At 40.4% G+C, this 24,286-nt stretch overlaps 1 protein-coding gene across 20 annotated transcripts in view; it reads left to right on the forward strand.

Annotated features, from left to right (window-relative positions):
* The window catches only part of ATXN2 (ataxin 2), a 96,834-nt gene that overhangs the window by 63,160 nt on the left and 9,388 nt on the right, over window positions 1–24,286 (forward strand). For 14 of the 20 annotated variants that reach the window (XR_009450082.1, XR_009450084.1, XR_009450083.1 and 11 more), the window contains 9 exons: window positions 1,354–1,658; window positions 3,436–3,499; window positions 4,075–4,227; window positions 4,568–4,634; window positions 10,796–10,980; window positions 11,317–11,449; window positions 15,535–15,588; window positions 21,180–21,325; window positions 21,908–22,135. Coding sequence is in view for 17 of the 20 variants with exons in the window: in XM_059676343.1 (XP_059532326.1) it covers window positions 1,354–1,658; window positions 3,436–3,499; window positions 4,075–4,227; window positions 4,568–4,634; window positions 10,796–10,980; window positions 11,317–11,449; window positions 15,535–15,588; window positions 21,180–21,325; window positions 21,908–22,135 (1,335 nt within the window). In the remaining 3 variants the exon portion in view is untranslated. Of the gene's footprint in view, window positions 1–1,353; window positions 1,659–3,435; window positions 3,500–4,074; window positions 4,228–4,567; window positions 4,635–10,795; window positions 10,981–11,316; window positions 11,450–15,534; window positions 15,589–21,179; window positions 21,326–21,907; window positions 22,136–22,949; window positions 24,278–24,286 lie in introns of those variants that run through there. The other 6 variants (XM_059676329.1, XM_059676333.1, XM_059676332.1 and 3 more) reach the window with 4 other exon arrangements.

The raw sequence follows: 24,286 nt of genomic DNA on the forward strand, positions 1-24,286 counted from the left end.
CTTTTTCCCTCCACTCCAATGGTGATGCAGTGAAGCTTGAGCTGTCCTGAGATATGTGATGCCGTTTCCCAGACACCCAGGGCCTCAGGAGTGAGGCTTTGACACTGGTTTGCCCATCCTGGGTCTGAGGATATACTTTGTGTCTTTCCATCCTTGCGGCCGGCCCTTCTGCCGTGCAGGTGCCTTGGGGCTGCTGCCTGTATTTGTGCTCATTTCCACCTTGACTGCTATTTGCTGCAGTTTCCTTCTTTTTCCTTGTTATTTCCTTCAGCTGTCCATTTTCTTCTGTAAAGTATGGCATCTTCAATCGTCTTCAGGAAGGAGTAGCCTTGATTTCTTCTGTTGGGCAAACAAAAACCCCATCACTTATTTCACTAATGTCTTTTTCACTTCTGTTCTTTTTGTTGGTTGGTACTTGAGTTTTGTGGTTTCTTTCTTTACTGACGGGTTAGAAGATATAATAAAGTATATTAAGCAACATGTCTAGTCAGGTCTCCCTCAATCCACCTATATCTGACTTTCCAAGCCACCACTTCCCAAGGCCAGGCCCTGATCTTATTGCAGCCTCCATAATGGGGTCTCCATTCTCACTTGTTCCCTCCAGTTTATTTCTACAAAGCTGCTATGCTCATCTTTATGAACCATAAATTCTGTTCAACACTGTAACCTGCTAAAAATTATTTAGGAACTTCTCAACCCCCTAAAAATTAAAAGCTAGAGTCCTTAACATAGCTCTCAAGTGCCTTTATCTTCCATTTCCTCTTGAGTGAAATTGTTATTTCTTGACTCACTTGTGCAAAGGCACCCACTCTTGCTCCAGCCACAGGGCTCTCAGTTTCACAGTGGGCTGTCTAATCTCATGCCCTGAATTTTCAGACATGCTGTTTCTTTTGCATAGACCATTCTCTTCGGTAAACTTCCCTCCTTCCCCAAATATTTTTCACACTCCGGACTAGATGACACTTCTATTGAGAAGCTTTCTCTTTCCATAAGTTGCTTTTACCTGTGGGATCCAATAGAATTTATCACATTTTGTAAGTGTCTGATCTCACCCAGATAAGAAAACCTATTTAATATTTTCTGTACCCACCATGCACAATTTCTGACACACGGTAGGCAATCAGTAAATATTTAACTTTTGAGGTTAGGACATTTGAGTGCGTAGATGACTGTGGTTGTGGTGTATAGATATTTTGTTACTGTCTTATAATAAAGACATTACTCTTAAAGTATGAAAAAGCCTTATTCAATGTATTTCATGCTTACAAATAATGTTAGTGTATTTGTGTTATGGAGAAAATTGATTACTAGAGTTACTTAAAATATTTAAGTATAATTATTTCCTTTATTTAGTTACAGCCAAGTTCTACTTCTGAATCTGTGGATCAACTGCTAAACAAAAATAGAGAGGGAGAAAAATCAAGAGATTTGATCAAAGACAAAATTGAACCAAATGCTAAGGATTCTTTCATTGAAAATAACAGCAGCAACTGCACCAGTGGCAGCAGCAAGCCGAGCAGCCCCAGCGTTTCCCCCTCGATCCTCAGTCACACGGAGCACAGGAGGGGTCCTGAGGTCACCTCCCAAGGAGTGCAGACGTCCAGCCCCGGATGTAAACCAGAGAAAGATGATAAAGAGGAGAAAAAAGACGCAGCTGAGTAAGTCAACCTGGCATTAGCATGTCCTGGTGCTTAACTTTTTCTTAAGGTGTTCAGAGCTTTCCAACTCAAGAATTCATCTGGACTTTTAGACTGTTTCATACGTAGCTCTCAGATTACAAACAACTTGTCCAAACAAATGACATCTTACGTAAGTAAATTAGGTCATTGTATCCTGGACTCTTCTTCCCCATTTTTGCATCTCTTGGCAAAACAAAACAAAAAACCCTAGGCATAAATTAAGAACGCCTTTTCTGTAAATGTACAGGGAGTTGAAAACTACTGGCTTTTGGACCTTTATCCCCTTGATGCTTGTTCATAGCCACCTCCTGGCTGTGTTGCCAGGAGTAAGAACTGCCTTTGCCTGCGGGGGAGAGAAGTGTTTGGTGCCCCTACTCAGTTCACATTGTCCATCAGAAACAGTGTTTTAGTGAATGGTTAGATTTGTTAAGGTTGACTTAATTTTGCACATCCAGTATGTGTACTATCAATTAAATGGACTTCTGTAGGCTAGCCTCAGAGCCTAACTTAAGCACCGTTGACTTATTGTTCTGGGCTCCATATCACCCAGGCACAGCTGAACTTTTGGAATGCAGCGTGTTGATAAATTGGGGAGGGTTTATTCTTGATTTGAGGCAGAAAATTTTTTATACTTTTCCTCAAGGTTTGTCATGTGGGAAACACTTTGTCACATAAAAAAATAGTGCATGCTAGGGAATTGATATGTTAAGGATTGAATTTCAGGATATTTTATAAGGGCTACTACTGTCTTTTCAGTTAAAGTATTTATTGATTGCTTTTGAGAGAGACATTATATATTATACTTTTTATTTTTTCATTTTTTAAATATATTTTATTGATTTTTTACAGAGAGGAAGGGAGAGGGATAGAGAGTTAGAAACATCGATGAGAGAGAAGCATCGATCAGCTGCCTCCTGCACACCCCCTACTGGGGATGTGCCCGCAACCAAGGTACATGCCCCTGACTGGAATCAAACCTGGGACCTTTCAGTCCACAGGCTGACGCTCTATCCAGTGAGCTAAACCGGCTAGGGCTATTATACTTTTTAAAAAACTTGTCCTTTTTTGGGCGGTCTCTACCAGATTAAGGAGTGGTAAATGTGTGTGTTTCATTTTTTAATATTTTAATTTTATTTTAACCCTCACCGGAGTATATGTTTCTACTGATTTTTAGAGAGAGACAGAAACATCAATGTGAGAAACATCAATTGGTTGCCTCCTGTACACATCCCAGCTGGGGATCAAACCTAGGTATGTGCCCTGACGGGGAACTGTACCCACAGCCTTTTGGTGTACAAAACAATGCTCCAACCAGCTGAGCAACCCAGCCAGGGCTGTGTGTGTGTTTGTGTGTGTGTTTAATATATTTTTATTTCAGAGGAAGAGAGAGAGAGAAACAGCAAAGATGAGAGAGAATCATTGATTGGCTGCCTCCTGCATGCCCCACACTGGGGGGTTGAGCCTGCAACCCGGGCCTGTGCCCTGACTGGGAATCGACATCCTGGTTCAGAGGTCCACACTCATCCACTGAGACATGCCGGCCAGGCATTGTGTGTGTGTGTGTGTGTGTGTGTGTGTGTGTGTGTGTGTGTGTGTGTGTTTTAATGAAGTGGATTGATGATCTTCTAGTGAGAATTGTTTAAATGTAATATGTGTTTAGCAATTTAAAAAAAAAACAACTGTCAGGTATAAGAGACTTCAGAGACACAAGTTCCATGCAGATTGCACTGGCATTTACATATTTGTTCTGGTTTAGGCAAGTGAGGAAATCAACATTGAATCCCAACGCAAAGGAATTCAACCCTCGTTCTTTTTCTCAGGTAAATTTATTTCCTCTTTGACGTCATCTATCCCTTAAAAAAAATACTTCTTTTTCTTATTAGTAATATTTATTTTTTCATACCTGCCATCTAAATTCAGTTACAGTATGCTAAAACAACTTTGGTTTATGTTCCCTTTTCTTATGGTCATTGTGTATAGGTTTGAGCCAGAGGAAAAAGATCCTTGTTTTGTCATCAGTTAGACACTGTCTGGGCAAATCTTTCAGGCTTTTTGACTCAGAATTTGAAGATGGTTGGCTACACGGTTGTGATCATTCTACTGACTTTATAAAATAGATTTATTTTTTTAAATGTTGTAAAACTTCAGTTTCTTTTAAAAGTTACTGCCACTGTTTTTTAATAGCATTATTGAATAATTGGTGAAGTTTTACTTTAACTTATCTAGGTATTTTTCTTTTATTTGAAGTGTGTGAAGTTTATTTTTTATAAGTTTTTTCATTAAAAGGGACTAATTAAAAATGAGTAAAACTTAGAAAGATGGAGAAAATCAGTTTTCGGGTTGCAATAATAATGAGATTTTCATCTTAAGAGAATCGATTTTTGTTTTTTTGCAGCCAAAGCCTTCTACCACCCCAACTTCGCCTCGCCCTCAAGCACAACCTAGCCCATCCATGGTGGGTCATCAGCAGCCAACTCCAGTTTATACTCAGCCTGTTTGTTTTGCACCAAATATGATGTATCCAGTCCCAGTGAGCCCAGGCGTGCAAGTAAGTCATAGAACTTGATGTTCACTTACTCCTTGGTTATTTGTAGTTGACAGCTGGTGACTTGAAGCAGCGGTGGCATAACAGGAGTATTTGAAAAGGGGAGACGCGCAGTGGTGTCATGTGTTGTTAGTGTGAGGAGCTAAGTCTGAGAATGTTCCTGGTGAGGAAGATGATTTAGATTTACTGTAGTTTGGGGTTTGTGGGTGTAATTTTTTTTTTTAATGACTCAGAATTAGGAAACCTCAGACCTAGCTCTCTAGCAATATACAATTGAGAGAATGGTAAAATGTGTTCTTATTATCTTGAGAGCCTAATTTTCCTTTTTTTTTTAATCCCTCAGCCATTATACCCTATACCTATGACGCCCATGCCAGTGAATCAGGCCAAGACATATAGAGCAGGTAAAGGTGAGAATAATCCTGCCTGTGTTTGCTTGTAGTCTGCATGATGCATGTATTAAGTAACTCAGTTTATAATGAAGAAATACTTGTGGTTCAGCTTTGACTTTTTTTTTTTTAATATATTTTATTGATTTTTTACAGGGAGGAAGGCAGAGGGATAGAGAGTTAGAAACATCCATGAGAGAGAAACATTGATCAGCTGCCTCCTGCACACTCCCTACTGGGGATGTGCCCGTAGCCAGGGTACATGCCCTTGACCGGAATCGAACCTGGGACCCTTGAGTCCGCAGGCCAACACTCTATCCACTGAGCCAAACCGGTCAGGGCAGCTTTGACTTTTGATGATCAGCATTGCATAAGGTATTCAGATGCATTATTACTAACAAAACGGGAGGAGAAATATTTATCAGTTGTGATTATTCAGGTTCTTCAAAAAAAATAACTGACTTTTGCAGTTTTCAATGTTAAATTTAAAAAGAGTGTTTGCTAAATTAATTTACCAAGGTTTCTGACATTTTTATTTTATACTAACATATAATTTCCCCCCCAGAATCCAGAATTTCTTTTAAAGCACTGGGCAGCTCATTTTAGAAACCATCAAAATCCCACTAGAAGGGTGTTTCCTCATTTTTAAAATGCGTGTTTTGCTTCATAGACAGAGGCAAAGGGGGTGGTGGGTGGAGGCAGAAGAGGGTAAAGCGGGGATAAGTGAAGATGGATGGAGACTTGACTTGGGGTGGTGAACACACAGTACAATATACAGATGATGTGTTTAGAACTGTACCCCCTAAATCTATATAATTTTATTAGCCAATGTCACCCCAATAAATTCAATATGAAATTTAAAATGTTATATAATCTAGCATTATATGCTTGTGTGATTAAAGAGCCTTCATAGAAGAAAACATCTATTAACGTTGAAAATGCCCAGAGGGCCTCCTTTTTTGAGGAGGTAATTGAGGATAATTCATAGCTATAATTTTACTGAGAAACAATAGAAAATTTAGTGATTTGTATAAAAGAGACATATCTCAGTGCCCTCTTCCACCATGTTTTAACTCTCATGACATAAAAATTTCATGTCTTACATTAATAAGCTTTCCTCAGTATTTGAAGTAATTGTACTTTTGTGGATGCTGATAATTTAAATTTTTAGTGGTTTTTGTTTGTTTTTACACATATGATATCCTTTATCTTTGCTTCAAAACACTGGATCCTGTTGAAGTTTTACCTAGTTATTGGTTAAACTTATGCTGAGGGCCTGAAAATTTTAGGGAAGAAAAGTGTTTTTTAGTGCCATTTTGAATGAGGTTAATTTTAAGATGTTCATATATTGCCACCTGGTGTTGCTATTTTAATAATTACTTAAAGCAATGAAATGGGAATGTTTTTATGTTAAAACATAAAGGATTATTGGAGTGGAAGCCAGCACTACAGTGCAGCTCTCTGGTGGGAGAGGTGCGCTTAATTCTGGAGGCCCTGTAATAGAGGAGAAATTATATCTGCCGAGGGCACTGATAAGATAGAACAGGCACTGCAAGGAGCATCAGCAGCAAACGGGTACTGTGCTAAGAAAATAGGGGATGACTAGATACCGGCTTTGTCCATCATTCAGATTCTACTATTAAGATTTTGTGCCCTGGTCGGTTTGGCACAGTGGATAGAGCGTTGGCCTGCAAACTGAAAGGTCCCAGGTTCAATTCCGGTCAAGGGCACATGCCCGGGTTGTGGGCTCGATCCCCAGTGGGGGGCTTGCAGGAGGCAGCTGATCTATGATTCTCTCTCATTGTGGATGTTTCTATCTATCTCTCCCTCTTCCTTCCTCTCTGAAATCAATAAAAAAATATATTTTTTAAAAATATAGATTTTGTTATATTTACTTGAGCTGTGCTTTGTATCTTTGCATATTTAACACAAAGCGCAGACATCATGCCATTTCATTCATACTTAGTGTCTGTCTGCTTAAAGTATGAAAATCTTTTTTAGATATTTTAAGATAGCTCAACTGATTAAGGGGTCAGGTAGTGATAGTATGATTCTCTCCTCCCCAATTGTAAAGTTTTCTGTTGATTTTTCATCCAATTCATTAGTGATTGACGCTTAACATCATTTTTTAAAAATTAGGGGTGTGGATCTCAAATTTTCTTGTGCATCAGAATCACTGGAGTATTAGTTTAAAACACAAATTACTTGGCCCTTTCCCCAGAGTTTCCAGTTTAGTCTGTTTGGGGCATAGTGTGAGAATTTGCATTTCTCGTGCAATTTATTAAACCACTTTCCAGGTGAGGTTGCTGATCTGGGACTGCTATACTCTGAAAACCACTGTAATTAGGAGTTTGAAAATGGTGTATTCTTACATTTCTTCTCCATTTATTAGCTAGAATCATTTTGTGAGGGACTCTTCTTTTCAACAAAGGCTATTTGATTATCCTGAAGAGTTTGTACAGAAAAGTTAGGGTAAATGCTTACAATTAAGTGCTGAAAATGGGCCTAAGTGCCAGTTTTCAGTGGTGAGTTGGTGCCCTTGTTGCTTTCAATAGTGTCCAGTGAAAATGTTTTTGGGGTGGGTTTGTTTGTTTGCTTAAGGATGGATGGAGCTCTCATCCCCCAACCCTGTTTTATTCTTATTTTTAAAAAATTATGAATGCTGCATAGGTTTTCATATACCTTTGTGTATTCATTGTGTTTGAGTCAGTTGATTATCCTTCTTACTGCTCCCATTGATTGTCCTTTGACAAATGGCAATCCCTTCACATTGGCTCCCAGGTCCTTTTAGTCTCATCTTTTTCTTGTTCTTTTTCTTTTTTTAAAATATATTTTTTATTAATTTCAGAGAAAGGGAGAGGGAGATAGAAACATCAATGATGAAAGAGACTCATTGATCAGCTGTCTCCTGCACACCCCCCACGGGGGATCAAGCCAGCAACCCAGGCATGTGCCCCTGACCGGAATTGAACCCAGGACCCTTCAGTCCACAGGCCGATGCTCTATCCACTGAGCCAAACCAGCTAGGGCTAGTGCTCATCTTCTTCTTATTCTTTTTTTTTAAAATATATTTTATTGATTTTTTACAAGGAGGAAGGGAGAGAGAGTCAGAAACATCAATGAGAGAGAAACTTCTATCAGCTGCCTCCTGCACACCCCCCGCTGGGGATGTGCCTGCAACCAAGGTACATGCCCTTGACCGGAATTGAACCTGGGACCTTTCAGTCCACAGGCCGACGCTCTATCTACTGAGCCAAACCGGTTAGGGCAAGTGCTCATCTTCTTTACAAATAGTGCTTATCTTCTTTACAAATAAAGTATCTGAGGCTAATCTTCAAATCTTAAACCCAAATCAGTATTCCTCCAAGGAACCCTGATTCATTTTGCTGGGAAATAGTATGTAGAAACCATTTTCTGGTCATTGGATATGCTTATTGCTATTGAATTATTGCTTCTGAGCCTTTTCAGTGGACAAACCTGGGAAATACCACTTTTTTTTCTTTTAAAAAATTCAGAAACCCATATTGATATATCTAATTCAAGTTAATTTTGCAAGGTTTTTACTCTCTTTGCTTGCATCTTATTCTCTTACACCCAAAACTGGTAAAAATAATAACTCCATTATCTATCTTTCAACAAATTACTGCAAAGCTTAGCTGTCTAAAACAACAAACATATTATTTCATGCAGTTTCTGAGGGTCAGTAATCCAGGAGTGGCATAGCCAGGTGGTTCTGCCTCTCAGTGTCTTGGGAAGCTTCAGACAAGATGTCTGAATGTTTAATTTTTAATTTTAAAAAGGATGGTAAACTTGACTAGCTTTTTAAATTGGTTTTAAAATATGAGGGTCATAATATGTATCAAAAGTAAGAGTGATAAGTAAGCTTAATTAGACAAACTTTCACTTGATAAAAATGATACTCGATTTTTGGGTGGCTTTTCTATTCTAAAAGATGCTTTTTTGAGCACTGGTGGGTGGCTCAGTTGGTTGGAATGTCGTCCCATACACCAAAAGGTTGTGGGTTTGATTCCCAGTCAGGGCACATACCTAGGTTGTGGGTTCAGTCTCTGATTGGGGCAAACACAGGAGGCAGCCTGTTGATGTTTCTCCCTTTCTCTCTCTCTCTCTCTCTCTCTCTCTCAAATCATTAAACATATCCTGGTGAGGATTTTTTTAGAAAGATGCTTTTTTGATATGGAAAATCTCAGAATTAAATTCAGAAAAATATTACTGTATTGGTTTTCAAGTTTGCTCTTCTAAGTAGATAAAATGTATATAACTGGTTCTCCTAAATTTCAGCAACAATCATTTTTAGCAAAAAATTCAAATATTTAAAATAAAAACCAAATTTTATCTCTAAACTAGCAGCTACTTACATTAATAGTTCTGATGACTTTATGAACATACTAAGTTATACTTTTTGTACCTCATACCTATTGTAAGCAGTGGTTCATGATTCCTTCCCTCAAATGGCTTGTTTAACATCATAGCATAAACCCATCACAGAAAACAGTGCTGCAGTAGAACGAGAGGGAGAGGTACAGAGCTTGCAGCTGATTCCTTTAGCGGGCGCTGGGAAGGACATTATAGAGAAAATGGCATTTGAGCAGAATTCTTTTTTAAAAATACATTTCATTGGTTTTTTACAGAGAGGAAGGGAGAGGGATAGAGAGTTAGAAACATCGATCAGCTGCCTCCTGCACACTCCCTACTGGGGATGTGCCCGCAGCCAAGGTACATGCCCTTGACCAGAATCAAACCTGGGACCCTTGAGTCTGCAGGCGGATGCTCTATCCACTGAGCCAAACTGGTTAGAGCTTGAGCAGAATTCTTAACTGAAGGGCCCTAGGCAGATATCTGTGTGGAATAATAAAAGACATAAATTAATTTTTAAAAAGAGCTATTATTTGGAAACTTGCTACAAGATAGTGTGTGATTCTGTGTTTGGGAAAGATTAGGAAATTGTGGGAGAATGCAGTGGTGGGAAATGAAGAAAGATGGAGTTAAGATTAGTGTTGGGTGTATTTTGGCTTTTTGGTGTATGCCTGTTTTTCTTTGAATAAATCCATTGCCCTTCTCTAGCAAGTGGCATAATTTGGTGTTAAAAAACGGGTTATTTGAGAAGTAGTATGAAGGAAACACTTCATAGTGTGGTCAAGTTTGGAGACTCATCATAGACGGTCTCTCTAAGGAAGTTGCTTTCAAGCTGACACCTGAGAGACAAGTCAAAATGACCAAAGCTGGGAACTGGGTGGTTGGTGTTTGAGTTTGAGGAATAGAATAGCACGTATGATGGGCAGATGCCGGGGTGCAGCCCCAGCGGGTCCAGGGGTCCCCAAAGGCGTGGGCGGAGTCGGCGAAGAAGGAATGACACGGAGACAGCGTTCAGTTGATCAGCAGCCCAGCCAGGATCTCCAGCCAAGTTCTGGTCTGGATCTCCAGAGAGGTTCTGCTTAGGATCTCCAGCCAGGTTCTGTGTCCATGTTCTCTTGCTAGGTTCTCCAGCCAGGTTCTGTCTGAGATCTCCAGCCATGTTCGGTCACCAGGTTCTAGTCAGGTTCTCTTGCCATATTTCTGTAGTCAGGTTCAGTCCAGGATCTTTTGCCATGTTCTCTCCAGCGAAGTTCTTCTGTCTGTAGGTTCTGTGTAGGTTCTGTCTTCTGAGTTCTGTGTTCTAAGTTCTGTGTCTTGCTGTCTTGTTACATCTGTATTTATACCAGTTGATTCAATCCTATCAATCTCTATTACAAAGGTTAGGGCGTTTCTTATCTCCATTCCAGGGAGTAAAGATTATGTAGCTTAAGCATGATTGTTCGTAGTTAAAGTGATTAATTACCCGCCTGGCACTTAGTTGAGGGGTTTTATTCCCTCCCTAACTTCAGGGGAAAATCCCTACCTGGGGAAATAACCTTTCTCAGAGAGGAGACCTTGGTTAAAACACATAGTGCCAAGAAGGTGAGCAAACATATTAAGAACAGTATGCCATATATGCCAGGTCCCTTGAAACAGCAAGCATGGACTGGCTCCCGGCAGGCAGACAACCCAGAGTAGCTTTCGTGGGCGTGGGGTGATACAGCCGGCATTGGGGAGGCAAGCCGGATGCTAGTTCCTGCAGAGCCTGTGGACCATGTGCATGTGTTGTGCCACGCGGTGCTGTTCTCTGACACTGGTTTCTTCTGCAGTACCAAATATGCCCCAGCAACGGCAAGACCAGCATCATCAGAGCACCATGATGCATCCCGCCTCAGCGGCAGGCCCGCCAATTGTGGCCACCCCACCAGCGTATTCCACACAGTACGTTGCCTATAGTCCTCAGCAGTTTCCAAATCAGCCTCTTGTTCAGCACGTGCCCCATTATCAGTCTCAGGTAAGGCCGATGGGACTCATGATTTTTGTTCATTTAAATAACTTCTAATTTCACTTTTAATATGGTAGAGGGGTTTGGGTTTCCCTTTATATCTGGTGCTTTTTGTTATGCTGTGGTTGGTAGTTAAGGATGGGGGTGCTTTTTAATATATATTAGAAGGTTGTTGGTCATTTTAAATATTTCAAAAGAAATAGCCAAGAAAAGCTTTAGATTTTTCAGAGTTTTTTTTTTTTCAGAAACCTGGACACCGTGGGGTTGAGACATGTAACTAAAAACTGCTTGAGTGAGTCTGTTTGGTATTTGAATGTGTGCTCTTTATTTTGTCTGTGAACGCAGCACCCTCATGTCTACAGCCCTGTGATACAGGGCAGTGCCAGGATGATGGCCCCAGCGGCCCACGCCCAGCCGGGCCTCGTGTCTTCCTCAGCTGCTCAGTACGGGGCTCACGAGCAGACACATGCGATGTATGGTAGGAAGCACTTTGTCTTTTTCAACGTGTGACTATTCTTAATGTGTTTTAAAGCTTCGAAAAGTTACTCTGTTTAAGAATAACTTGGCCTTTTAATGACTTTGAGGGTAAAGAATCTAAAGAAAAGATGGACCCATTTTTATCTCTTACCAGTTTTAAGCCTAGGCCAATTATTTCTACTTCTGTTCCTGAAATTCCTCTGTTTAAGTGTCTCTCCTTTAACTAAATGTAATGATGTGTGTAACAGAAGCATCTTTTGTGGAGAGAGGTATCTTTCTTCTCTTCCTCATCAGTATTATCATTTGATGTGCCCTGCGCAAGGCATGCGAGGAAGTTCTACCAAAATGGAAGCCGTGGCCAGCACTTCACCTCTTCCTCGGGGGTCCCTGGCTTTACATGTTTCTATTGCTTTTTGTTACAACGCTACTAGAGGCCTGGTGCACAAAATTTGTGTATTGGGCGGGGGGTCCCTCAGCCCCACCTGACCTGTGCCCTCTCGCAGTCTGGGAACCCTTGGGGGATGTCTGACTGATGGCTCAGGCCCACTCCCCACAGGGAACAAGAGTCGGACATTCTTAGCGCTGTCACGGAGGCAGGATAGGCTCCCGCCACCACCGCTGCGCTCACCAGCCGTGAACCCGGCTTCAGGCTGAGTGGCACTTCCCCTGGGGGAGTGCACTGACCACCAGGGGACAGCTCCTGTATTGAGTGTCTGCCCCTTGGTGGTCAGTGCATGTCATAGCGACCAGTCCTTCGGCCATTCGGTCGATTTGCATGTTAGCCTTTTATTATATAGAATTGTGTTTCTGCATCATGCTGTATTTTAACATATTGTTTGTGGGTAGTTTTTATCGCGCGCTAACAGGTGGCGCGGGCCGTTTTTGCTAATTTTTTGCGCAAATGGCAACGTTCAGTAAAATTACGATAACTTTAGTTTACGTATTTATACGTTACCCGCATTCTACCGCTAGTCTATAAAAAACGTATTAATACGTGTCCCGCGCTCTACTACCTCCAGTCAACGTAAAACGTATAAATACATTTCCCGCATACAATGTGTTAAGTGGTCGAAATTGTATAGTATTAGGTCTGCTTTAGACATTTACACTTCAAGTGTAATCTATTTTAAAAATGGTAAAATGAAAATATTCTATAAAAATTAAATATATATAAGGATAATTAATAATAAGCAAAAATTACTGTCTTAGTTTTATTGCCAGAGAACTTTGTACAGGTTAATTTAGCAGCTATCTAAAGCTCTAAAAAAATATGGTTTTCAGTGTTGAGATTTAAAACAGATTTCCACTTATATCTAGTGTAATATAAAATTAATGGGTGTTCCTATATTTATGTTTTTAAAATGCATCTTAAGTACCAGCCTTATTAAGAAGTAGGTTTTGTTTTTTGCACTTTTCTGAGGTTTTGGCATTTCCGTTTTTTTGGAGTGTGAGGAGAGAGATGTAAGTTTCTGCATACAATTGAAAAGAATTCCACTGAGAATGAAATTACAATTACATGTAACTACATGGACATTTCATTTTTTAAACCTCTTTCAACTCTTTGAATGACTAGGAATGTAAAGATTTTCATGTTTCTAGCTTTAGGTAACAGTTTATAACATTTAGAGGTTAATAGGCATCCTTCTTGTCACCCGGAACTCGGCACCGTGCCTCTGTCCTGGAGGGGCTCCTGTCGCACAGCTGAGACTCCACGTGGTTAAAGGCACTATTGTTACCAATGAGAAGTCGATTTTACTTTTCTACATTATCACTTACAGCTTTAAGTAAAAGCGATGTAATTGCTACATTTCCTTCAAGAAGCCCACCCATAATTTAATTGAGAGATAAACTGACAGACTGATTTCACTTAGGATTTTGGTTATGATCTCCTGTCGCTGGCTTGCCTTCAGTTGTCTTAACCAGGACTGAGTATGTACAGAAAGGCCCCGTTGATTCCTACACTGGCTTTTATGCAATTTGTATATATTTCAACTCTTCTCCACTTTGTTAAAGGCTTAGGTGAAAAGTTTGTTATGATTATTTTATGTTTCTGCTGAATACATCAGGATTTAACAAGTGGAAAAAACATTTCTTTCCTTCCATTTTCTCGCATCCTCCTCGTGGAATAAGATCTGAAACTTTTGAGCTAAAATTTCCATTGCTTTTAGGCAATAGCTGTTTGTGCACCCATGATTTTGAGACTTTGTAGCAATACTGTGATGTTGTGCAGGATCTTTCTCCTCAATCCCAACATCTGGCTTTGACTTTTGGATGGATATTCATTGGTTGGAAACAACTTGATTGGTTTAAAACAGCCTCTACAATAAATACTGTTATTTGAGGCACTAGTCGTTTTTATGCTTCCCCAGAACATTTTCATTTGAAAACCACTTGACCTTGGACCCTGAAGTCCATTCAAGTTTGGGTAAATAGGAAGTATTGCAAACAAAACAAATCACTAGACTTAATGTACTAGTCATCAGAGCCAGTTCGTTAGTGCTCAACCAGATCTGAACTGCTCTCCTGCATTTTACCCAGGTTGTATTACATTGATGTCTGTTGATGAGGGCTGGCTAGGGGCAAGGCTGTGAACTTGGTATGATTGTTACTGGTTAATTGAGGTTTTCTTAGATACTTCATACCTTAAAAAAGAACACTAGGGAATTATTTTGTTCTTTGCTGTCATAAACCATAATTTTAATCTGCTAAAACAAGTTTATTATTAATTCTTCAGTCATTTAGATATTCTAAATCCTAATTATGCCAAATACAAATTTTAAGTGTTATTTTAAACTAAGACAAAACTCTTACATAGAAATATAATTGTGTACTCATCTCCTTTGAGTACAATATTTATATATTGTATTCCCAAAAGAACCAAATATTTTGAGTATGAAGTTTGTGTTTAAGCAACATCCTACCTAGATTTTTAAAACTTTTTATGTAAACAAAAGAATATGTACCCAGATGTTAGTGACAGCTATGTCACCTTTTGATCATTAATTGGTCATAGGCAAAGGCTTAGAGAATAGAATGAGAGACTGATTATTGTTTTTAAATTTTTGGTATATTTAATATAAATGTGCTAACAAATTACTGAATAGTTAATTATTAGGATATATGTATATGTATATGTATATGTGTATGTATATGTATATGTATACGTATATATCCTAAGTAATTGTTGACCTTGTTCTCTTTGTAGCTATCTTAAAAAGGACTTTGATCACAAACTTCATCTCTTTGATCTTAAACTAACTTTTATCCTTGACTCTGCCCCCTCCCTCCTAAGAAGTTACTTTTTGTTTCCTTAACATCTAGTTTTCTAATTCATCTCCTTTGTTTTATGGCAATGTTTTATTTACCTTTCAGAAATAGTTCTGAGACTTTCTCTACAGGAAGAGTTAGATCCAGAATCCTTTTTTTGGTTTGTTTTTGGTAATTTAATGCAGATATATTGGAAAATATAGTAGGCAAAAAGATTTAAAATGCATCTTTTGTCCCTCCACCTGATAACACCTGTTAACATTTTGGTGCATAGCCTTTCAGCCATATTTAAACGCGAGCGCGCGCGTGCGCGCACGCACTCACACACACACACACACACTCCTTTATGTAGTCATTGTAATAAGAAATGATATACTCATGTTTAATATTGCTATTATGTTTTTAAAATTTGGATCCAGTTTCAGATGCCTAAAAACATCTTCTGTTAATAATGACTTACAGAATTGTTTATCTTTTGAATTAAACTTGTGTAATTTTTATTTTGGTACATTTTTGATATCAAGGTTATTCAGTGGAATGCCATGTTGGTCTGTTTATTAGATAATAATGTTATTCCTTTTATTTAAACAAGTCAGCCTGCAGAATTTGACATTCCAGTACAGAAGAAAAGTGTCTTTTTGTTCAGCCTTCTCTTACTTAATTTTGTAGCAATGTTTAAAGTGCTTGTCATCTCTTGTAAAATAAGAATGAATTATGCATGAATAAAATAAGAAATTACTAAATATGTCAACCTTTCCAGAAAATTAGGAAAATGTAGACCTCAAAAGCCTAATTTACCTTTCTATTTCCCAAATTCAGCATGTCCCAAATTACCATACAACAAGGAGACAAGCCCTTCTTTCTACTTTGCCAGTGAGTTGGGTTTTTTATACTAATTTTAATTAAACAGTAAAACACTTTTTAAAGAATACACGTTAAGGGAGTAGACTTGTTGAACAATATTTTCCTTGTGCCAGACAAAATATTAAAGATATGTGTACCTGTAAATAATTCAGAGTTTCAAAAAAGAAATACAACCCAGCTCAAGAAAGCTGGGTTAAAAAATTCAGTTGTTTCAGAAATTAATTTTTGCATACCAAGCAAACATGTGACTGTTTTGGAAATGCCTAATATTTTCCTTGTGTGAAAAACTTTTCCTGAATCACTTTTTTTTTTTAACCAAGCCACAAACTTAGTATTAATAACAAGAACAACCACAACTTTAAAACGTTAGTTTTTCTAATATTCTGGTAAGAAACTTATTCTTACAAGGATTTTGAATTGAATAGGATGGAAAAACTAGGGGGAAACATTTCCGTCTTTTTAGTCTTTGCATGACTGAAGGTTTGAAGTATTTGTAGCAGACACCTCGGGGATGTCTTAAGCTTAGCAGGAAAGCATGACCTAGCAGAGATTATCTTTGGCAACACTAGCCCCTCTCACCTCCAGTGAAAAGGTAAATGATTGCTCCTAAAGGGAGAAAGTCTGGACAGAGCTTTCTTTTGGAAATGAACTTGGAAGGTGTGTTTTCTCTATTTGTAGGGCAATTTTTCAATAAAGCTAGTCATGGACTTTTGGTTTTGAATAGAATGGCACTAACTTGCAGAAATCCTTTAAAATTTTATGCCAGTAATGTGTCACTTTATGTGAAATATATATTCTAGGAAACATTAAAATTTTACTTTAGGGACTAAATTTTGAATTATTTTAGAATGACTCAATGTCTGAATCTACTAAATGCCAGATTTTAAAAAGCATTTAGAAAACATTTGACTTAACATTTTTATTAATTGTGCCATGACTTGGTATCCAAAAATAAGTGTATAAATATTATTTATGTGGTGCTAGGAAATGTTAACAAATTTAATCCTTTAATAGATGCTCTTTAAAAAGGAGTCTTGCTGTATATTTACTATTAAAGGGAAACTGTATGTAATATAGTTATGTAAAAGACAGTGTCAGTAATTTTATTATGTACTCAGTTTGAGGTCTCAAATGTAGTTATCCTCACCATCTTACTGTCTCTGTTAGTTTTGGAGTCCATTTCCTGGTAAGTGGCTAAAAGGTCCTTAATCATCACACCTAAGCATTAACTGCCTCAGCACAGCTTCTCTTAAAAAGGAGTGTCAGTCTTTTTAAAAGAAACTAACGGTGAGGCTGCTATTTGTAATTTAATTTGCTGCCATTTTGTCATGGTTTTGGTCTAGTTGACTTTTACTCCCCTTTTAAAGAGTTTTCAACTTTCCTTCACTTCCTTTTTTTCTGAATTTAACATCAAATTTAAAAGTTGGAAGATTTTGTTTTGCTTTGTTTAGTTTTTAAAGTTTTGCAGTGCTGGTGATCTCTCATGACTTGTGCATCCAAGGTCAAAATGAAAACACCTACTTGCAAATTACACACACAGGACTGAATTGGCTTCAGTAAGATCATGGCTTAGGAAACTATTTTTGGAATGTGGTTAGTGCTAGGAGGATTTGAAAAATCATGTCTTTATAGTTTTGAACATTTGTATCAAGGAACACAGAAAGTAGGAAACTTCTGGACCAGGTCTGGCCAAAAAAAGGGATACTTCTTTGGTTTGCTTGACCTAATTCAGGTTTCATGAAGGCAACTTAAGTTTTATAAATAGAAGTGTTTAACTGATGAATAGCTAAATCAAGCTGTTGAAGAAAATTCACTTTATTGTTAACCTGTCTGAAATCTTTAGCTAAATTAATGAGCATGTATAATAAAAGCAGTTAAATGATACACTTAGTAACCCTCAGAACTTACTGCCCTTTGCTCTCCACTTCTTTTTCTCAGATTCTGTTATATTTTTTTTCTCATTTACTCTACATTGGTTCCCTTTCTCTTGTCTCTCTCTTTTTTTTTTAATACTTTTTAAAAAATATATATTTTATTGATTTTTTACAGAGAGGAAGGGAGAGGGATAGAGAGTTAGAAACATCAATGAGAGAGAAACATCAGCTGCCTCCTGCACACCCCCTGCTGGAGATATGCCGGCAACCAAGGTACATGCCCTTGACCGGAATCAAACCTGGGACCCTTCAGTCCGCAGGTCGATGCTCTATCCACTGAGCCAAACTGGTTAGGGCTCTCTTGTCTCTTTTCTTTCCAATTATTTCCCCCCTCAGCCTTTTTTTTTTTTTTTTTTTAAATCCTCACCTGAGGATATGTTCATGTATTTTTTAATTGATTTGAGAGAGAGAGGGAGAGAGAAACATTGATGTGAGAGAGAAACATCAATTAGTTGCCGCCAGTACATGCCTTGACCAGGGATCAAAACCAAAACAAGGGCATGTGGCCTGATCTGGGATCTAGCCCACAACATTTTGGCGGAAGGAACAATGCTCCAACCAACTGAGCCACCCTCTCAGGCTTTTAATTTTCCTTCTGTCCATCTTTTTTTGGTCTCATTCTTCTGGCCTTTCAAGGAACCAAACTACAGGTTGTCCCCCCAAAATGTACACACACTTTAACAGCTGATAGCTCAGTTTTGAAAATGAAATGTATTTTAATAAGGACTGCTTTATAATTACTCAAAGTGTGTATCCATTTTTGGGAGGGACACCCTATATATTTTTGTTGTTATTTGTATTGAATTAATTAGCTAGCCACTCAGTTTTTGTATTTGAGGAAGAAAAGGAGTTCATGGATAAGGTACTTGCTTTATATCTTTTAAGCAAGAAGAAACTAACCAAATGAAAATATTTCTAATTAATCTTTACATTTTATTTGCAGCTTATGAACTATAGATTACACCTACTTGATTTTTCTTGTATACATTGCAGTTTACCGGTGTTTAGGGTAGGAAAAGGATGGGTTTTTTAATTTAAAAAAATGTTTTTATTGATTTCAGCGAGGAACAGAGAGGGAGAGATAAAAACACCAAGAATGAGAGAGAATCAGTGATTGGCTGCCTCCTTCACTCCCCACATAGGATTGAGCCCCTACCCCAGGCATGTGCCCTGACCGTGAATTCGATCCGTGACTTTCTGGTTCACAGGTTGATGCTCAACCACTGAGCCACACCGGCCAGGCAGGGTGGGCTTTTTTTTTTTTTTTAAAACAAAAACCTATGTGGGTGTACGCAGATTAGTTGAAGTATAGTACTATGAAGGCAGATGAGATATAGATTTGATTACTTTATAGGCTTTAAATAATTGGTAAACTATCACAGAGATGGCCTTTAAAAATGTATAATAAAATATATTTTATCTTTAATTTTCTTCAAATAATTTCAAGGTTTTTAACATTTTTCTAATTGATGAATAATAATTATCAGACTTTATGGGCACAGTCTCTTTGTAATGGTCATGCTAGAGTTTATGTTTTTATTGTTACTTTTAATTTTCTTAATACATTGGTTATAAGATAATTAAAAGTAAAATTTAAAACTTTTTAGTACAAAAATTTCTTGAACAAATAAAGTTTATAAAAATAGGAACTCTGAGATTCTGTACTCAATGAGATCTCATGAATAGAATTTGGGATTAGGGATTGCTTTTCCCCAGACAGCCTTGGTATTGCTGCAAATGAAACATTCGAGAAGCTTGGAGGCAGGAAGTGTGAGTGACTAGACGTCGCTGTCCAATAGGACGTCCTGTGGTGATGGCCTCGTGCTGGCTCACCAGCCGCTTGCTGCATGGCTGTTTTAGTCATTTAAAAATAAATTTGAGAGCGGGTTGGAGGGTGTGGGGGAAAAGGGACATCTGTAATACTTTCAACAATAAAATATAAATTAAAAATAAAATGAATACATTTGAAAAATAAGTAATATTTTTACAAGAACAAAGATTAGAAATTTATGTCAAATCTTTTAGTCCAAGTCTGTGCCTAGATAATTTGAGGGGATCTGAAAGCAGTTAGCACATTATTTTTCCTGGATCCCAGAAAACAGTCACTGAGTCTTCTTAAAGAAAACACCCAGAGAAATATGATATTGTATGTCAGCTATACTTAAATTAAAAAAAAAAAAAAAGTCTGTTAAAAAGAGGAACAAAATACACCCAGAGAATGTTACCACGGTTTTCCTTGTTAATATGTTTCACTGTATGGTCACTCTTAAAGTTAGGGAACTTTCCCAATCTATAAACGAAAGTGTTTTCTGTGTTTTCTTTGTTTGATCTTCTCTGGCACACCCCCTGCCCCGTGGTGTTGGCGGTTGGATGCACAGGTGGTCCTAGCACTGGCTCTTTGCCTTGCCCTTGCCTCTTTGAAACGATCATACGCAGTTGGAGAGAGGACCGGTTGGGCTGGAATGCGGGTGGCCCTCGGCCCTACAAGGTCAAGCATTCCAGAATTGCGGTGTGTGTCTAAGCCTCTGCCTAACGTTGGCGTGGGACGCACCCAGCGGTACTTATCCTGGTGGCCTCACAGCCTTGCCTGTGAGAACGCTGGAGCCCGGGCGCCTGATCCCAACGCAGTGCTTGCTTCAGCCCCCATCTGTCTGTGTGTTTGGGCTTGGCTTCTCGGGGGTCTGAGGAGGAATATGAGAGAAGGCTGGGAGCCACAGGTTGCTGGAACGCTGTCCTCTGCTCATCGACACGTCATGATTTGTGTTTGTATCAGTTTGCTGTTGATAGTCACAAAGCAATTAACGCACCTTACTGTGCTTTTGATTCTCAGATTGCTCTTTTAGAAAAAGGTGAATAGATGCATCTATACCTAACCTCCCTGTTTTATACCAAGATATGGTTCATGCTAAGATTCACAAAGAACTGGCTTTGAGTTCTTATCTTTAATGAACGTGTTTTTACTTAAGTTGGCTCATCATGTTTTCTCTGAAGTTACTCTAACTAGTAAGTAACATTCTTTCTAAAGGCGGAGGTGCTTTGAAGAGACTCCATTTTCTACATAGTTTAGGTAGTTCTATCCTGGATTCTTATAAAGCAAGGTGAGAGATTGCTGAACAGGGAGGGCCCAGGTGGCTTCTGTGAACAACTGAGAATTGTGGTCATTGGCCCTAAAGATAGAGCCTTGTCTTTGCTACATTCCGCATCCAGCCCCTCATTCCCAGTCTGTGCCCATGGGACACTGCCCCAGCTCCAGGGCAGTAGCATGGTGAGGTTAGCCAGATGACGGCCTTGAGCTAAAGTGTGTGTGGGGGGGGGGGGGGGGCGGGGCGGGGCGGGGCGGGGCGGGGAGGGGAATATTGTTTGAATTGTTTCTGCCTTTTGTTAAGTTACCTTTTCAGGAAAACCAGTAATTGTTTTAAGAATAAATTTAAACTATATAATGTGTACAGTTGTGTTACCAGAAATAAAATGCTAATCTGATTGTTAAGCAATAACTTCATACTTAATTTTTCATGATAATTGATGGTTAAATGAAGTTAAATGTAGAGATTGGTAACAACATAAGTTAGGCCTTGAGCATCAAGAAAGCTCATTTGGCGAGGCATAAGGAGCAGTTGGGATCTTCACCTGTGTCAGTTGTACACACTCCTTTTTTTTTCACTTCAGTTTCCACTGGCTCCCTTGCTCAGCAGTATGCGCACCCTAATGCTACCCTGCACCCACATACTCCACATCCTCAGCCTTCAGCCACCCCCACTGGACAGCAGCAAAGCCAACATGGTGGAAGTCACCCTGCACCCAGTCCCGTCCAGGTGAGGAGAGACCCAGAGGTCTCCATGGCGTTGCTTCCTCTTCTGTGCTAAGTGTTTCTTCCGTGCCAGGATTGGGGCCTGGGACTACGTGATCAGAACACCCAGCAGCCCAGTGCTGCCAGCGTGCATTCTGCAGACGATGCCCCTGGGGCTGGTTTTAAGTCACATTAAGAGAGATAATAAGAATAAACATCAGCATTTAAAAATCTAATTTAACGTAGATAAGGAATTTGCTTGGGACTTTTTTTTTAATTCCCACTGTTTATATGATGAGTTTTCTTGTTTCTTGAGTCATGTTTGTTAACGGAGATGGTTGGGTATTTCTGACATCTGTCGGCTCCGTGGGCAGGTCTTGCTTCACCTCGGCCACGCTGAGACTGGGGCTTATCCCAGAAAGGAGGTCCCTGAATGGGTCCCGCCCTCTCTTAGCTCCCTGCTATTCTCCTGTGCTTGCTATTCCCGCCCCCTAGATGCGCCAGGTGGAGCCCATTTTCATGCACAAGGCTCAGCTTTTGTGTGGCCCTTAACTGTTTTTCATAAAAAAGGTGGTTTGCTTAATTAATTCTTTCTGTCACTTTGCAGCACCATCAGCACCAAGCCGCCCAGGCTCTCCACCTGGCGGGTCCGCAGCAGCAGTCAGCCATTTACCACGCGGGGCTCGCACCAACCCCGCCGTCCATGACACCTGCTTCCAACACGCAGTCGCCACAGAACAGTTTCCCAGCAGCACAGCAGACAGTCTTCACAATCCACCCTTCTCACGTCCAGCCGGCATACACCAACCCGCCCCACATGGCCCACGTACCTCAGGTAAATCAGCTTTAGCCAACTTTCTGTGAAGACCAAGTAGAATAGGAAGGTTATCAGATAAGCAGCCAAGAGCCGGATGCTCTCCAGGCTAGGAAACCCTGTGTGATTTGCCTGTCTCCCTTCTCCCGCTCAAATACACGTGATCTGGCCCTAAATGGATGTTTGTGTGGTTTTGTAATGGGGTCAGTGAAGTTGCTGATTGGTCAGTCCTTTAACGTTTTCCAGCTGAGACCAAGACCATATAAATATCTTTGACTCTGGAATGCAACCCAGTCCTCCTTCCCTTCCTGTGTCTGCTTTCTATGTTTAAATAGCTTCATTGAGATATATATGTATGTCTCCATACATATACTCTCTCTCACACACACACATACTCTCTCTCTCTCTCTCTCTCTCTCTCTCTCTCTCTCTCTCTCACACACACACACACACACACACACACACACACACACACACACACAATGAGGTGTGTGGAAGGGAAGATGGACCTTCACAAATTCTTAACTCTCTGGCTACCCTGGGCCTGTCAGCTTGAATGTTGGTCACATGGATCCAGAGAAATCTCTCCTGTTTTCTCTGGCTGTCCATACATTCGTCTTGACCATGTGTTGAACTGCTTAAGCGGCTTGCCCTTGTACATCGGTGCCGTGTAAGAGGCTGAGAGCACCCAGGTGTTCGCATTTTTCTTAAAGAGCAGCTCTGGAAGCACTTTGGAGCTCATCTCCAGTGTACACTTTAAAGGTTGGAAGGTGCGGTTGCTGTCTCAGTGGTTGCTGTTTGCATCAGCTGCTGACAAAAGTCCGATGCTATCCAGGGCCAAGTTGGGTTGTCGTAAGGAGGAAGAGGACCTGCACTGAAGTTGGGCTCTAACACTGTCCTTGAGGCCCGCCCTGGAGCTGTGGAAGGCGAATTGGCTGTATTCGATGTCTCTTTTTGCTGCTTTCATAACAGCACTTAGGTGGGTCTGACTAGACTCCTCACTGAGCTCCAGTTCATGTCCAAGTGCACCCCTGAGGCTGGTGTGGGGCTGGAGAGGACACTCTGGCGCTCTCGGGTGGCCGTGTCATAGACCCACAGCTCTGGGAGGTGGCGCAGTGTGGCACTGCAGCGGACGGTTCGCTCTGGCCGTGGGCGGGTTGCTGTGGTCAGTGTGGGCCAGCGTGGTTGGTTGGCTGGATCAGGAGCCTCATGAGAGCGGGGTCCTGTACATGGCGAGCAGAGGCTGGCGGCTAAGTAGGTGTGTGACTATAGGTCGGGGTTCCTAAAACCTCACTTTTGTGTTTTTGTGCTGAAAGAGCAAAATGGATTAACACAGGGAAGCCAGATACTCCATGGGCCCTTTTGAAAATGTAAGATAATGAAAGCAGCATTTCCTTCAGGCTTATCAGGGTCTGGAATTGTGCACGGTGTCGAAAGGGCTCTTCCTGGCCCTGCCAAAACCTTCCCAACTTGACAGTGAGACCAGGTCGAACTCACTGTCACTCGGTACAGGGACACGGGGCTGGACGGACTGTTTCTTCCTCTCCCCATCTCACTGGCGCCATTCCCCGCAACCTCCCCTTCCTCCTACTCCATCAGCGTCTCTTTCAGCAGAGCAGATTCTCTCCTCACTGCCCTGGCTCCTTCCCCACTGCGAGTGCTGGTGAGCAGGCAGGAAGTAGAAGGGCTGGGTGGGGGGCAAACAAGAAGAGTAATCCGTGGAACAGAATTTGACAAGTCTCCACTTACAAAGTAATAATCTGCTTTCCTGTTTGAAAGGAACAGCCTTTGTAAAACTACTTCAGGCCCCTCATGGAAGCCAGATTCTCAAGCGTGATTGCTTCTCGCCTGTTACGTTGGACAGGTGGCCCTGGGGTCTGAGCTTTGTATAGGATCACGTGATCAGAAATGAAGGCTAGGACACCACAGTCCTGATTCTCCCCGTGCCCAATGCGTGTCTGTCCCCTCAGCCTGCAGGATCGCTCTGCTAAAGGGCAAAGCATGTCTGTAGGGCAATTGATGTCCCACTAGGGAGTGTCCCCAGAGAAAAGAAGGGGCCCTGAGGGCCCACTGTTGCCCTTTCCTGAGAGCCCCAGCCCCTGAAAGGAACACAGTTAACATGTTGTTTAAGCTGGAGATGTTGCCTGTATGCGTAAAAGAGCTCTCTGTTTC

This window comes from Myotis daubentonii, chromosome 19 (genome assembly GCF_963259705.1).
Source record: "Myotis daubentonii chromosome 19, mMyoDau2.1, whole genome shotgun sequence".
Taxonomy (NCBI): Eukaryota; Metazoa; Chordata; class Mammalia; order Chiroptera; family Vespertilionidae; genus Myotis; species Myotis daubentonii.